The sequence below is a fragment of the Lacerta agilis genome, chromosome 4, assembly GCF_009819535.1.
Source record: "Lacerta agilis isolate rLacAgi1 chromosome 4, rLacAgi1.pri, whole genome shotgun sequence".
Classification (NCBI taxonomy): Eukaryota; Metazoa; Chordata; class Lepidosauria; order Squamata; family Lacertidae; genus Lacerta; species Lacerta agilis.
Window position 1 is genome coordinate 72,219,656 of NC_046315.1, and position 16,774 is coordinate 72,236,429.

The window sequence follows — 16,774 nt, forward strand, 5'->3', positions numbered from 1 at the left end:
CTCCTTGCTGGCCCACTCCTCTCCATTTCCCGGCTCCGCTCAGGGAGCCCAGCCAGTGGCGGAAAAAGCCGCTGAAAGGGGGAAAGCCCTGCCCCGAGTGTCACCACCCCCAGGGCACTACCCAGGGCGGCCCGCCCCCGCCCCCTTGCTATGCCCCTGCTTCTGGGCACTGTCCCAGTGTTGGGTGTCACCAAAGGCAAACATGGGTGGTGGAACCAATGCAAATGTTTCCTGGTTTCTATGTTCACACAACCATCCATCCACGCAAGCAAGAGGCATTATCTGAATCTAAGGACGCATTCCAGGAGGAACCACTTAAAGAGATGCAAAACAAGGGTGATTGAGGGGTGCAGCTTGGGAAGAGAGGATGTGGCTAAGGACAGGGTATGGCCTGGAGAAAGTCTCATGGCTCAGGCAGAGATACCAGATCTGAGCCTCCAGATCTGAGGTCCCTCAACTCTGCTTTAGAGTGTGTTAAGAACAGGCAGCCCACTTCCTCCTAAATCAATTGGGACACTCCCATGAAAAACCTCTTATCTGGATTGTGTTTATCGGTGACACCATACTACAGATACTTCTGGTGTCCCCACCCAGCAGCAGATGTTTGGTTTTTCTAGATGGTGGTGAATGAAGGACTTTTAGATAATTGTATTGTGTGCTTCTGATTCTATTGGAGAATAAACAGAACCAGGGAGCAAATGGAACTGGCTTTCCATACATTCAGGTTTGAGGTATGATTGTGTCTTTTCTTCCTGTTCTACATCACATATATTTATCACAAATGTTTGTGTTCCTTTGTCTCCCAGCACCCTTTTCCCTTTGCAAGATTGGCTAACACAGCTTGAAGCATTCCATCTTTTGATAAGTTTGCAAAGACAAGTTATTTTTCCTGCTGTTTCAATACACACACACTCTCTCTCACACACATACACACACACTTTAAACAGAACAGGGCTTGTCAGTGGAGGTGGGTTAGTTTTGATGGTCTCAGCCTCAGACCATAAAGAAATGTTATTCACCCATGCACAACGTATAATTCATCCTAAGTGGCAGGTTCTGCTCTGGAGAAGCAGTTGACTGAGCTGCCTTACAAAGTCAATTACTGCTTATTCTCAGGGAGGCGGGGGAGTCTGGGCCAGAAGGGCTGAGATGCCTGCCAAGAAGGCATGGAAGAATTTGCTTTGTGTCAGCCTGCATGACACAGTATCTCATTTGTGGGTAAATATAAATCTAGTAGGCTGTTTTTGTTTTGTTTTTAAAAAGAGGTGCTGTAAAATGCACCTTCCAAAAGCAACATTCCTTCTTCCCCAAAACTTACATAAAATCAAGACTGTGTTAAAAGGCAGCCTTTACACTTCTAAGCAATCTATTAAAAGTTCTTTAAGGTAAAGCTACACTGCATGGCTTATAACCTCATTCCTGTATACCTTCCTTACTCAGGAAAATGACAGAACATTTCGTATATTTCAGTAGATGTTTTGCACAAGTGAAGTCTGAGTAATTAGTTAACGTAAGTATTATTGTCTATGCAAGTGTGAAGAACTGCCAATAAATTAAAGAGAGAGAGAGAAGAAAAACCTCAAACCAATTTGAATAAAAGACATTGTTTTATAAGGGCATCAAATCTAGAAAAAATTCCCCAGGAAAAAGCAAGGGGGGGGGGAGGAAAAGGGAAAAGGAGAACATCTTGAAATAAATGGTGTACTTATCACTGAGAAATGAGCCTAGATACGTCTTTAAAAATGTTAAAGCTCAGAATTTACTGCATCGTTCATGCAGTTTCATATCTCTCATTTCATGCCACAACAAGGGATTCTGCATACTCCATATGAAATACAGTAAGGCTATGATTTCCCCCCCAGCAGCAATAAACTCCACGCATGCATGACAAATCCAAGCATGCAAAAATGTTTAGCATCCCAGTTCAGAGATACTTTGGGGACAAAATCCGATTATGAGTTATATGCCACAATAAATAGGGCTCAGCGTTTCATAAAGCAATTTATAGTTCATAAAAATGACAAAATGTACCTGTCGGATAGAACCCGGAGAGCAGATCTCTGTGCTGCCTGCTGGAAGGAAGGGCAGAGATGTTTATTTTATACTCTGACTTTTAAAACTAGAGCTCAATCAACACTTTAAAAAAATCAACACATGTCACACACATTCCTATCACGTGTCCAAATTTTAAAGTATTAACAAGTAGCATACGGATAACAAATAGCATATGGATATTTCTGATCTACAAGATGTAATAACACTTTGTTAAGTATGCTATAAAGCCCCCAAAATGGTTAAAGTACAGATCTTTCCATCCATATGATTCTATTCAAATGACTTTAAAAAAAACCCCAAAAAACCTTGCAGGAAATAATTCCCTTCCTTCCCACCATCTCATTTACCATTAGTCCCCTTCCATTCTTCTGCAAAACAGACAGCACATATTTGGGTCCCTGGAATCATCTGTTGTTAGTTACAGAATTGTAGTACGTTTAGCAAACTATGCAAGAACTGCTGCAGGCTTTCTAAGACATCGTTGTGATACACTGTGGGCAGGTTCTGACTGTGCTGCAAAAGCAGATGAATGTGCCATTGATGCTTAGCTTTACCTCTCAGTCATTGCCTGCTGAAGGTGGTGGTGGTGGTGGTGGTGGTGAAATCCAAATCTTGCTAGTAAGTTAAATTGTGGAGGGGGAAAAAATCACAGCCATACGAATTTAACAGGACGCTCAGTTTTTATCAGCAAACTAGCTTCCAATTTCTCTACTGTCCATTTGCTGACATGAGTCTCATGGAAAGTACTGACATGGATGGCTTCGTTTTCAGTGACTAACTGAATACAGTATACCTAATATTACGATCATCGTGGCTACAATCTTGGCCTTGGCTTTAATCTCATACATTCTGGATTTCTGCCAAAACTCTTTGGAATAAAGAGTTTGTACAAACAACTGTACCATTAAATCAATGGTTATTACTTTACGCCAAAAGTTGTGTAACATCTTTATAAACAGAGTAGCCCCTTGCTATATTTATGTACAGTAAGCCTGCAGCTAACGCACATTTAACTTGTGTGCATTCAGCTTTACATTCTTGGCAATTTAGTTTTTTATTTATGGGTGGGGGGAATGGCAAGGGAGTGGGCACCCAGGGGGAAAAAAAGGCTTTGGCAATTCCACCTGCCATTGCACCCAAAGTGTTTTGACTATACACTTTTTTTGTTTTAGGTGCTATCCATGGAATGTAGCCCCCACATAACTTGTGTGCTTACTAGACTACATTTTATTACATTCAAGAAGCATGGGGTAGCACATATGGTTATCCCCCCACCCCATTTTATCCTGACCAAGCTGAGTTTTAAGGTTGAGCAGAAGTTTGAATATGAGTCTCTCTGGTGCAAGACTTTGTTGATGGTCTACTTAGGTACAATTTCATTCACAGCACGAAACGATGGTTCTGCATATTGTTAATTCATAATTGTACCTTGCATGTCCCACTGTCTCCATGTGAGGGGACTTTAGCAAGTCAGAAACCTTATCTTTGTAGAGAGAAATTCTGGTTACAATCGAGAGTAATGGTTCTTTGTTTTTCAGTGGGACTTCTTCATCTTTCCTGCTTGCTGTGAGTGACATGCTTCATGACATGCTTCATGACCCACCCTGCAATTATTTCAGTAATTCTAACAATTTATTCCAGGATTTTTCAAACTGGTGCCACCACTGGCTGTTGCCCAGTTGGGGCATAACAGGGTCTTCTCAGTGGTGGTTCCCAGTTTGTGGAATGGAATTCCTGGGGAGGTGCATCTGCCTCTTTCATCAGCATCATCATCAACAACAAGCTGATATTGGTAGGTCTTTTCAGAACCTTTTAACTACAGACCTAAAATGAGTCCAAATAGAACAGGTTTCCCAAATCTGATAAGCAGATCTGCCACATCTCCTCTTCTCCTTCATATTTATTTGCTCATAAGTAACAATTGACTCTATGACCCTAGTAAAGATTGCCCCTCCCCCGAGATCTGATAGTGAAAATAAGAAACTATGTACTCTCAGAATGTTTGTTTGAATCTTTAAAAGCTTGTGTCAGGTGTAAGTCTTTTGTTCCAGTTCAAATTCCATTACCCTGGAGTAATCTCTGAAATTAACTGGAAGATTATCACACATGTATGTATGATGATAACCAACAGGTGATATAACTATATTTCGAAAGGTGTAAAAATAGCATGCCCTTAACTCTGCCTTGTGTGGTCCTTTTTAAAAAACCAGAGCTCTCACAAGGACTTTTCCTTGTGTGAAGCAGATGAATCTTTCACATGGGCAAGATGCCAGAAGTGAAGAACTTGGAAAAATTGCTTCAGACTATGTCATGATCATGGAAAGCTCAGATGACATACCATTCAGGAAGGTAGACAATAATATATTACCTCTCCAAAACAAGAGCAGAACAGCCACAGATAACTCCTGACTCCACCAAAATACAACAAAGCCCAGTGTCACTGAGTAAGACTATTTTAAGGACCCTATACACACATTTATGGCAGCGCAACTAATTTGACAGAAAATTATCAAAGACCATTATCAAATAAAAATTAGGCTGCGCAGAAAAGTAATCTCCTGCCAACTCATTTTCTTCCATGCTGCTATACTAATTCTTTTTAACTTGCACAGGTTTTTGGTACAAAAATGCAACATTGAAAAACATACACTCCAGAACTCAGTCGACTCGAGTTTTTCACTTCGGTAGTGGGTGTACTGAAATCAGCCCTGAGTGCTCACTAGAAGGGCAGATCGTGAAGTTGAGGCTCCAGTACTTTGGCCACCTCATGAGAAGAGAAGACTCCCTGGAAAAGACCCTGATGTTGGAAAAGATGGAGGGCACAAGGAGAAGGGGATGACAAAGGATGAGATGGTTGGACAGTGTTCTCGAAGCGACTGGCATGAGTTTGGCCAAACTGCGGCAGGCAGTGCAGGATAGGGGTGCCTGGCGTGCTCTGGTCCATGGGGTCACGAAGAGTCGGACACGACTGAACAACTGAACAACAACAACAACAAAAGTGTGTGTACTGTACTATGAGTTACTATCATCTGAAATATGTACTTGGCTGCATGCATTAAAAATACATTTTAAACTGAAAAACTGACGTGTAAGAAAACATCCCTGCAGAAAGTGTGTTGTGGTGCTCAGGGTTCTGCCACCAGCACAACTCTTTGCCCTTCATTGCCTGAGCTGCTCTGTCTGCTGTGGGGCTCAGATGTGACAAGTGAGTCACCTAATCCCTGAAAATTATGCTCAGTGTAGATTCATTTTTAAGTTACAAGCTGATTGCTTATTAAAGTATAACTGATGCACTTCCCTCCTCTGTGCCAGTTAATTAGCAGCTTTGGAAAATATTTTGGCCCCTCTAAATGTTACATAAACATCTGTTTTACTATAATCACCCTTGTCAGACAATATTAGTTTATTTGCCAACTTCTTGCTGTGTGTTGATGTTTTATTTATTTAAACGGTGTTAATGCCACTTCTAGAAATTTCATATTGACCATTTCTGTTTTGACAATTTGTCAGTGGACAACTATTAAAAAAAACAACCCAAAGACCTACAGCAAACATTTTTCAGCCTGAGAGCCACATTCCCTCATGCACATCCTTCCAGGACCTGAATACTTCTGGTGGGTGTGATAAGACACACACCACTCTCCATCCTTCATCTACTTCAATGATACACTCCAGACAGATAAAACCACTAGGGGGGGTCCCTAGAGAAGGGTTAATGAGGAGTGTGGCTTGCAGAGAAAGCATTGTCTGCTCAGTGTTTTTCAGGGCCAGATAGAGGTGCAAGATGGGCTGCATTTGACCCCCAAGCTTTAGGTTCCCCAATCCCTGCAGGAAAATTATGTGAAAACAAAGTGGGAAATATTTTTTTTTCTACAGGCTACAAAATACCATGGTAGCGTTTTCTATTAAAAACAGAGGGGTGGGGGTGCTCTCCTGTTTCTCTGGAGGCAAAGTCAGACTGGGTTTGTGGAAGGGCCATAGCTCTGTGGCAGAGCACCTGGTTTGCATGGAGAAGGTCCCACCATTTCCAGGTAGGGCTGGAATCCCAGAAAGCTGCTGCTATTCAGCATACAGGCACTACTGAGCTGGATGTATAAGGTCACTTCCCAAGTTCCTATTTGCTAAGTATTGGTTGCTGCTACTACAGCACAATCTATATTTCCTTTGTGACTATTAAAAACAAAGGGCAACACTGGGTTGTCCAAAAACCGGAACAGTAATGGCACCCTTGCACATGTTATTTTCTAGCAAGTGGGATTGAGTACTCCTGTTTGACTATTTCATTTAGTCTGCCATTTGTTCCTTCATTATATTCCATCCCATTTTCCCTTGCGCCTGGTTTTCTGTTTCCACCACCCACAGAGTCAGTCAGCACAGCATTCCAGGGCCACTAAGCACATTAAGTCCCCATTGGTTTATCGTTCTGGCTTAGTTCCTATCCACACACACACACACACACACACACAGGCTTTTTGCACTCTTGCAAACCTTGGGGTCTTCTCCTGTCTCCCCTGTTGTGGGCAGGTGATGCTTTTTTAGCTACATAAGCAACAATGCTCACAGATGAAAACCAGAAATTCAGGGAACTGTGTGTGTGTGTTGCAAATAGGGAATGTTGAACCCAGGTATTTGACCTAAAACTGCTCCCCTGAAGCTGTGTTTATAGCTCCTTATCTTTATTTGAAATCAATACAGTTATTTCAGGAAAGTTGATACTGTACACAAAGAAGGGTTGAGATTCTGCTCAAGTGGATTTTAACAATACTGCTGTGCTAGAAGCAGGAGAGGGGGAGGGGGAACCATTGATGGTCTGGAATACAGAGCAAAGAATTTCAGGTGAATTGCTCAGCTTCGATAACACAGTTGCCATAAACTGTAAGATACAGGATCTTGTCCATCTCTTCTCCCAGCCCTCCATTAGTGGATATAGAGTCATTCAGCGCTAAGTCGATTGATTTCCCCTCAGCCTATTAATCACTCTGGGAAAGTTTCAGCTGTACAACACAAGTATTCTAACAGCAGTAATAATTTTGTGGTTCTCATTCTCTTGAGATTGCATCTTCTATCTCCAGCTTTTATTGCAACAAGTCAGAGGTTGGGGAAATAATCAGCAAATATTTAGGTTTCAGCATCGGTAAAACAAACCACCCCAAAACTGCCATGAGTTGCAATCTGTTGGTGAAAGGAAATCAAAGGGGAAACTGAATGCCTCCATTGTAATTGGGAGTGAAAAGTGAGCAACTTCAATGTAATTAGAGTACAGCAATGCACAGAACAAGCTGAAAGGAGCTGCTGAGGAAGAGGTGACCTGTGCCTTACAATGGTCAGAGAAAAATGCTAATACTGAGGCCAGATACTATATGCTGCATTAAGCTTTGAATCTGCAGGAATTTAAACCTATGTTACAATTAAACAACTTTACTAACTCCTTTTTAACAATAAAGAAGAACTATATGATGGGAGAGGTGTCCGCTAGTTATTGATGTAGAGGAGAAAATGGACTGGACCCTAATTATAGGCTGAGATAATTCATAGTCAGGAAGAACAATCAATGCAACTTATTTATTGTACTTGCTGGGTAGTAAACAGGCTATACTACTGCTGTAACCTGGCCACAACTACGGTAATGGACACAATGAGCATCTCTCCAGTACGTTCTATATTACAGAATCTGGCTTACAAAGTGGCTTATGACATAAACGATTGACATACAATAAAAGCAAGGGCAGAATGAAACAGCCTCTGCTTAGTCAGTGAATGTGGAAGACAAGTGTTTCAAAAGCTAGGCATTAATATTTTTTTTAAAGAGTAAGTTTAAGAAAAGATGGCCCTGAATGGAAAAATGATAAATGGGAGGGGAAGGTGTCATTGGTGTTTGAAGTGTATGTATGATCAATTTAGTTCATTATTCAAATGATGGTATTCCTTTTTATTATTATATTTTATTCTTCAAGAATATATGTTGTTGTTCTTCTTCTTCTTGTTGTTGTTGTTGTTGATGATGATGTTTGTTGTGGTGGTGGTGCTGGTGGTGTGTCTTGAGAGACAATGGAGTGAGCCGGGGGGGGGGGGGTTGAAGTCAAACCACTGGGGAATCACAGGGCCTGCTGTGGCTGCAGACACCAGTAACTTGTAACTGCTGCATCCTGCATTGTTTTTGCTGTGTTAGCAGCACCAAAGTGACCTCCCCGGCCCGGGGCACAAGCCTGGGCAGTGTGTATGGAAGTCCTGGGCTGCCAAGATAACAAGGCCCTCTGCTCAGCCTCACTGATGTGGTCCAAAGGAAAGTGAAAGTGAAACAATACATTTGGCACCAGCTTGGCTGCAGGAGTTGCCAGAAGGAGGTGTACAAGACACCATCCAAACACCTTAGGGACTGCACACCATATTTGTATAGGGTTTTGCAAGGCAGTGGATAGCAAGAAAAAAAATAGGTAGATGATAGACAGACAGACAGACAGACAGACAGACAGACAGCGTTTTGATAGTTTGCCTAAAACTTGAGCAGGGGGAGGCACATTTAGTTTTGCGCACTGAAGCAGCACTATCCCATACTTTGGACTCAATATGTCTTCAGTTGGTGCCTGCTAATGGAGAGGAGGATATGCTGAAAGAAGGAGGTTCAGTGCAGACCACAGAATCATCAGGGAAGCAGTTCGCCTTATGTTCTGCATAACCATTTCTGTGCTTCCACTTTCCTGCTTGGTCCCTTGCCTCTGGGTGTCACCTACCAAACTATGTAATTGCACAAGCAATGCTAAATTCACTGAGCTCACAGAGATGAATGAGCTTGTGCAACAGCAGCCCTTCCTAGCGAACCCTCTCTGCTCCTGCCCACATTCCCTTCCCTTTTTAACACCATCCAAGTGCTTACTTTACATAATTTATGACAAGCATAGAACTTTCAGTGCATCGCTGTGGAATATACACTTGACCTTATCTCTATTAAGCACATTCAAATCAAGTCTCTTTGTGTTGTACACACAGTACTACAGAGCTTGTCTCTGCACCATTTCTTTTAGGCACAGACATACAGCAATACATAGAAGAAGGCTTTTTAAAAATAATGAGCATCTGCTGTAAAGGGCAGTGGCTGCTGAAATCATTAAATGTAATCATTAAACCATCTTCTATTAAAATCTTGTTAGCCAATTTTAGATGCATTACTACTAAGACACTATTAATGAAAACTGTCATAGCTAATCTGGGCTTGCAATGCTGAGATTTAAAATATTTTAGCTTGGCAGTTATATCAGCGTGCCCTTAGGGAAGGCTAAGGTTTAGGTGGCGGAGTAATTTTAATGTCCCCTGAAAGGTTTCTACAATATTTTATTTAAACAAGTTAATGGTATTGCTTAAGTTAAACATGTCATTTGATGATACACAAGTTTAAAAACTTTTAAGTAGCAGTCATGTGTGCGCATGAACAGAATTGGAAGATGGGCTGACATATGGGGAAGCGGGGGTTAACTGTAGTCCCAGCTCCCCCAAAACACTGCCCCACTGAAGCTGCTATTTAGTCTTGGAGCGAAAATGCTGGTCATTGTCATACCTGATATGATTGTTCAAGTAATCTGAATTCATCATAATATTTTAGCACATACTTACTCTCTCTCTCTCTGTGTGTGTGTGTGTGTGTGTGGGTGGGTGTGAGAGAGAGAGAGAGAGAGAGAGTGCTATTACTTGAAAAGTACTATAACGAAGTTCTTTTTCTTTCACTCACAGCCAGAGTTCCATTCTGAAGCCATGTCTATAAAGAAGGATTTTGGTTGCTTCTTTAGCTTCTATTTATACAATTTCACAATTTCTTTGGCAGAGGCCAAGAGTACATACCAGGGTGTTGCCGTTTATGAACCTCAGGAGATGTGAGAGGCAAACAGACTGGATGAACTTTGGTTACATATTCCAGACAAGCACAATGGCTCTATTTATTCAGAGTAAGCTGCTGAATGCAGATTGATTGGCTCTGTGGGCAATAAATTTTCACAGCCACAAAACCTCAGTGGCAACCAACCTGATCCTGCAGAAGGGTGGGGAAACTGCCTACAAGCCTGAGGTTGTAAAAATAAGTTAGATTATTTTTCCACATATGTAAACTAGTCAGTCAAATTCTTTTAACACTGATTGACATGAATTCCACAATTGGCTTCAGTGGCTTACTTCTTCCCTATAGAGTTCTACTTTCTTCTATAAAATGTTCTATCCTAAAATAATAGGAAGCAAAGTAGAAAGGAGAAAGGAAAGAAGGGAGGGATATTTGCATAACAGTTAGCAATCATTGTTTAATATAATACACCTAAGACTGATTTAAACGGCCCAGTGACCTCTATACTGAAGAACAGAGAATCGAAATATGGTTATTTCATGTGTCATTCCACACTTCAGGGGAACTAAGAGGCAATAATCATGACAACTGAACAATCTTAAGTATGATTTTAACATCTCCATGACACAAAGCTTCAGACATTTTCTGAAAGGATGATGGCAGCATTATTGCTCTATGTATTATAATTCAAATGGAATTGGGTCATTTTAACTTGCAGATTTATGTTACCTATCAAGCGGTCTGCTAATTGTGAGCTCTTCAGATATTGATTGGGGATCAAAAAGGTAAGTTCTTCTCCAGAGTTGGTGGAATTAAATAAGCAAGCAGGAAAAAATTCTATGCCCACATTAGCTCTACTGATCACTGCCTATAAAATTTAAACTATGATTTTAACTGGATAAATGATGAGGAGCAAAAGAGGAAAATACATTTATGTAATTAAAATTAAGGGTGTATCTAATGTGTGTGGCTAATTAATTACAGCAAGCTTATTGACACATGATCAGCTCAACTTTGTTCTCCTCTTCCTCCTCCTTCATAGCTTCTTCTCTAACTTAAGCTTATTTATTTAATGTAACACATTGAGAGCATTTTCATGCTACCACACATTATCTGCTTTTGTAGCCATACACTTTCACTGGAAAATCCCATATTATTGTCTGGGCTTGTTGCCATGGGACATCCTACAGTGCTTTACTTTCTAGGAAGAAAGAGAGGCAGAGGCTATGAGGAAATATCATTAGAAGTCCACCCCTTACGGCAGCCTTTAACAACTGGTTGCCCTCCACTTGTTTTGGATGACAACTCCCATCCACTGCAGCCAGTACAGCCATTGCTGGAGCAAAACCTCTTCACTAGATTTAGGACAATTCCCCCATTTTACTGCAGCCCTATATGACACAGCCATCACTGCTCAGAGGACTGCCCTGACTCCCAGGAGAAAGTCTTATGAGCGGGGAGAAGGGAAAGGTCAGCTGCCTTCCAGTTGCGCCACCATTGGATACCATCCAAGAGCTATAACTCTAAACACATTATTAACTGGATCCTCAGCTTTGTATGAAATGCTTCTTATGGAATATTTAAATGAGTTATGACATCATCAGCATACCTCTATCATTAGATCATGCACTTTTTATATTTAAAAAAACAACTTTAGTTTTGTTACCTGGCCATTCTCCTCTTCATCACTGCTCAACTTGAGGTCATCTTCTAACATCCTGGAAAGAGAAGACAACAAATGACCTACATTTAAGTGCAATAAAACAATTCTGATATAGTTTAGATAGTAAAACCCTCTTAATTATGTGGCACTATGGCATAAGAAGAACATTGGTGAATCGGACCAAATGCACACACTTCAAGGATGATGCTGCGTGGGTGGTGGAGGGCACCCAGATCCTGGTTTCACCAGGCCAAGGCCTGGTCAATAAAAATAAATAAATAAATAAATAAATAAATAAATAAATAAATAAATAAAAACTGTCTGCGTTCGAAAGTCCCATTGTTCTAGGCGCATTTTGTGACGGGTGATTTCATTAATGTGAGCATTTTTCGGAGCTCTAGGAGCAGTACTGCGCCTAAGATTTCAGATTAAAACTGCCACTGCTAGAATGAAAGGAGGACCTATTTCTGCTTCCCCACTTCTAGCCACTCTCTGAGGACTGGAGAAGGAACCCTCATAAGATTATTATGGGGGTGGGCAGGGGAGGTATGGCTTTGTTTTTTGCAGTCTTCAGATGACGACTAGACCATGTGAAAAAGTGAACATAAGATTTTAGCTGCAGTTCATTCATTTTCAGCTTTGTATCTTTGTTCTAAAAAAGCGTGCCTAGACATTCCGTTTTGGTGCCCATAATCTAGGTTTAAGGTGCCATTTAGCTCCTAAGTTTTCATATCTCAGTTTCTAACACTGTGCTGGACATATTATTCCCTTCTTTCCAGGCCTGTGTCACTCTGCTTTCTACACAGATTCTAACCCTACTAGGATCACGACAGAGTGCCATCCTGTGGACACCAGAAGCAACCAGAAAAAGTTCGGTGCATGCTAAAGATTCATCAATGAGACTTGCTTCCACTGAGGAGAAGGGAAATGCTGTTACACTTGAACAGCAATCAGACCTCAACACTGCAAATTTACCCCAAATGGTATGCAAAGTAGTGGGTAGGAAATATAATTTCTACTTAGTAGAAATTCACATAACAGACAAGAAAAAAGTACAATGCTTGATAACTCTGCATGAACTAATTTTTTTTGTCACTGCTATCATTTATCTCTTAAGTCCAGAAGTGTGACTCTGTCACAATCCAACTTAGAGGCAATTAACACTTCACACAGCATCAGGGGTCCTCAAAGTGTCTAACTACACAGCAGCCATGTGCTTCCTGCGCTCCCAAGTATTTTGAAGTGTATCTGCTCTTGGTGCTTAACCAAAGTTAACTGCTTGAGGTATTGGCTTGATGACTGGTTAGAGAGCCTTCTGAGTGACAGAATCATGTTTCTGGAATGTTCTCCTCAGAAAAGCATACCTGGCATCTGCACTGTCATATTCTCAGTGCCAGACAAAGGCCTTTTTGTTATCCCAGGCTTCTTAAGAATGCTTGACCCTGATCTGGTATATTTTTATTTCAAAGGTGAAATAAAATCTATTAAACTTGAAGCAGCAGACAAGTACCAGCATTCCTATGAAACTGCTCGGCAGGAATTGAAAATAGAAAACAGAGGGTAAGTGATAATATTTGTAATTCTCCTAGGATCACAAACAGGTGGCAAACTGGGTCATGTGTTTCTTTAATAATAATAATGAATCAGTTCAAAGGAATATCCCATTAGTTGGGATGTCATTATTCTTTGAGAGAATTTGCATGCATTCTGACTGTAAGTCAAATCAGCAAACATCAATAAATATTGACTGGAAAACATGCAGAGTCTGGTTTTTTATTTGTGCAAAATGAACCATCTACTGCAAACTCCAAGAAAAGGCATACCTCTGAAAAATAAGTGCTAAGATTAATCTGTTGAAACACAACCACACTCTTTTATCATATTAAGAAAAAATATCTAACTATCAAAACATAAATACTTCATGAATAATGGGTGGACACATGTTTCAATCAGTGTTAATGAAGTGAAATTTACTGCTCTTATCCTCTTCCCATCACATAACAGATGGTTAACCTTGCCTAATGCATATCTACATCCAAAGCATGAATTTCATTTAGGACAATCTGCTAACACAGTATCAATGAAGCTGCCATTTTAAACAAGCTGTTGTGGCAACTCTATCACTGAAACAGTTCCACATGCTAAAAATCTAATGTACAATTTTGCTGCTCATGTTTTGAAAACCACACCGCTTATTTGTTTAGAAGGAAACAGAAAAAATCCAGAAGATTATTGTTAACATAGGAACAGAGGCGGAGCTAGCTGCCCTGGCACCCAGAGCGGCGCACATGCTGTGCACCCGGGGGCGGGGCGAGCATCCATGGTGGCGGGATGAGCGTCCCAGGGGGGCAGAGTGAGACGCCCATGGGGGGGGTGGAGTGAGACGCCCATGGCGAGGTGCTTCCCCAGCGGGGGGGGGGGGGAGAGGGAGCCATGCCGCTTTGCCAGCAGCCTTCCTCCCTTTCCTCTTCCTTTTGACAGCTTGGAGGAGGCTTCCCCCTAGGAAGCAGCCCAGGAGCAGGGGCAACGGCACACCACCCGCCCACAATTCCCAAGCCTCCACCGAGCTGTCAAAACGAAGGGGGAAGGCCGCTGGCAAGGCGGTGCAGCTCTGCCCTTTCCCCCGCCGGCTCGGGGTAGGCTTGGAAGTCATGGGCAGGTGGTGCACCAAATGTCACCCCCCTCAGTGATGACACCCGGGGTGGACCACACCCACCCACCCCTTCCTCAGACCCTGCACAGAAAGGTGAACGGTTTTAAAAAACCAAAATGCAATTTGCAAATATTTCAGTGGAGCCCACTAGGATGTTTCTAGAAACCTTCTATTGTGCATTAGAGTACAAGTGGGGCCTGCAGCAAATGCTGACATGGAGTATTCCTATTCAGTTGTTCCAGCCATGCCTTCCTAGAGGATACTCCATTCCATTCCAACAAGCTGCATCAGTAGCTCATCACCCTGGGCTCACTGATTGTATACAGGTGCTCATGACTTTTTGTTATATTTTTTAAAATTCCCCTACTTCCCATGTGAATTAAGACCCTCCCACTTTTTTAATAACACTTTGCAGCGGCATGGCATTATAAGCAATATTCTTCTTTCTTCGGCGATCACTCGTAGTGGAGTAAGATTGTCTTCCATGAACACGGTCTTAACTGTGAGTCCGTAAGTGACTGTGGAGGCCAATTCTGAATCCACACGTCCTTCTACAGTGGGGACATAAGTTTCCGGGCAGGAGTTGATCATGGTGAGCAGTTTGCCAAACGTGCCTTCCTCTTAGCTCATTTCTCCTTTTTGTCCTGAGTTTGTGCTTCTTCACAGTCCGCAGCACCTTTAGTAAAGGCTGTTTTCCAGTTGAAGTGCTCGCAGGCCAGTGTTTCCCATAGAATGGCATTATTAAAAAAGGGAGATACAATTCTGTATTCCACATTATGCCTCATGAGTGGCAACAGCATTTGCAAATAATACTAGTACAGTGATGGCCCACAAATGAAAAGGGTTTCAATGTGGATTGCACCTGGGTTCATTGGTTGCTTGTTTTGCTCTTTCACTGAAGGTCCCTCAAGTATGCTGATGTCTCTCCTCTTGCTGGTTTTGGATACATAAGAAAGGCACACGAAGAAAGAGTTTGTCATTAACGGGTGACCTGCAACAAAGTGTTGCAGTGTGAAGGCGTGTGTTCAGGAATGCAGATAGTGGCTCCATTCCACACCTCCAGTTTGTTTGTTTACCCCTGGAAGCCTTAGGGGGCAATCTATGGCAAGATCCACTGGGATGAGCATCTTAGGATACAGTGGGATGGAATGGATCCTAAACCAGTTTAACTAGATCATGTTACCTGGCACAGAACATTATTTTAAAGGCTTGTTTTCCCTCTACCAGGCTTAGGCAGAGAAGCAACAGTATGTAGGAGAACCTGCTGCAACAAATGAGGTAAGGTTGTGAGGATAAAAGAACGGGAGACTGCAGTCTGATATCTGGTGCACAACAAGAACAACAGACGAATCCTCCCGCCAGCACCGGGGGCGGCAAATTTTATTTTTCCTCCTGCTTACGTAGCGTTCCGGGTCATACACAACCAACCAATAACAACTGGACACATACAAACACTGCCCCAATGGGAACAACTCTGTACATGCGCATTACTATACTTAGCATATCTTGCCGCGTTTATCTCCGTCATGCGCAGCAGGCTCGTTTGCGGCTAATGGCGGCCGCGCGCAACAGCGCCAATACAAATAGTAGCCCTGCTGCTGAATGGAATGTTAATCTGGTGTAACTTTATGATGGTTTAATTTACCCTGGCTAGCTTTACAACAGCTTCTTGTGCTCAGGATTGCTCCCCTATTTATACCTCTCAACTTGAGTTTCTGGATGGTTCCACTTTGGTTATGCAAGGACTGGAGAACTGAGTTGCTTATTAGTACATAAAATGATGGCACATAAAATAGTACAGAATAGTAAGTTAAAACACACACTTCCAATACTAAAAACCACAAATGAATACTGCAAATACTAATTAAAATAGTACAGACATGGTATAGCCCACCACATTGACATTGCTGTAAAGTAAATATAGCAATGCAAGATTTAATTACAAAACATAAAAGCAAAATTGTTTAAAAACTAAGCTGCAATCCACTGTAACAAAATTAGCAATCTCAGTAAAGAGCAATAAATAGCTGCAATTTTCCACCTGGATAGAATCCATCTTCACAGTTCTGCTTTTCCTTTCCAAGCCATTAAGGGTTGGTAAATGAACTGTTACATTCCTGTCATGTTGATTATATCCAATGTATTGATTGCATTTTGAAATGCAATGCTGAATAAGAGCCTGCCTACATGTTACACTCTCTATGTCAGAAAAGTCCTACTATGTGAGAGTTTGTGCCTGTTGGGAATTCTGAGACTACTCCACTAACAGGCAGAGAAAGCTGGAGGTGACAGAAATCACACACACTCAAGCACACAGGAAGGAGAATCTGTTGGAACTAATTGTCCCCTGGGAGTTGGAAAGAAACTGGGAATATGACCCACCATTAAGCGGAAGCAGAGGTGGGGGGGGGGAGCAGGAAAAGAGGCTAACAGTGGTTTCCACTTAATGTGCATTTACCTATCCCTCCCCCAACCCCAGGAGCCTTCGGAATTTTCTACAGGCAGTGTTTGGCTGCACAGAATGTGAAATTAGCGATGGAGATGGGATTTCAGAAATGGGTTGAGCTAGACTTCCAAC

At 41.9% G+C, this 16,774-nt stretch overlaps 1 protein-coding gene across 1 annotated transcript in view; it reads right to left on the minus strand.

Moving 5' to 3' along the window:
* AFF3 (AF4/FMR2 family member 3) overlaps positions 1-16,774 on the minus strand; it is a 217,499-nt gene that overhangs the window by 46,683 nt on the left and 154,042 nt on the right. Inside the window, exons 8-9 of the mRNA XM_033147586.1 lie at positions 11,547-11,598; positions 2,032-2,072 (exon numbers count right to left, since the gene is read on the minus strand). Of these exons, the coding sequence (XP_033003477.1) occupies positions 2,032-2,072; positions 11,547-11,598 (93 nt within the window). The remainder of the gene's footprint in view (positions 1-2,031; positions 2,073-11,546; positions 11,599-16,774) is intronic.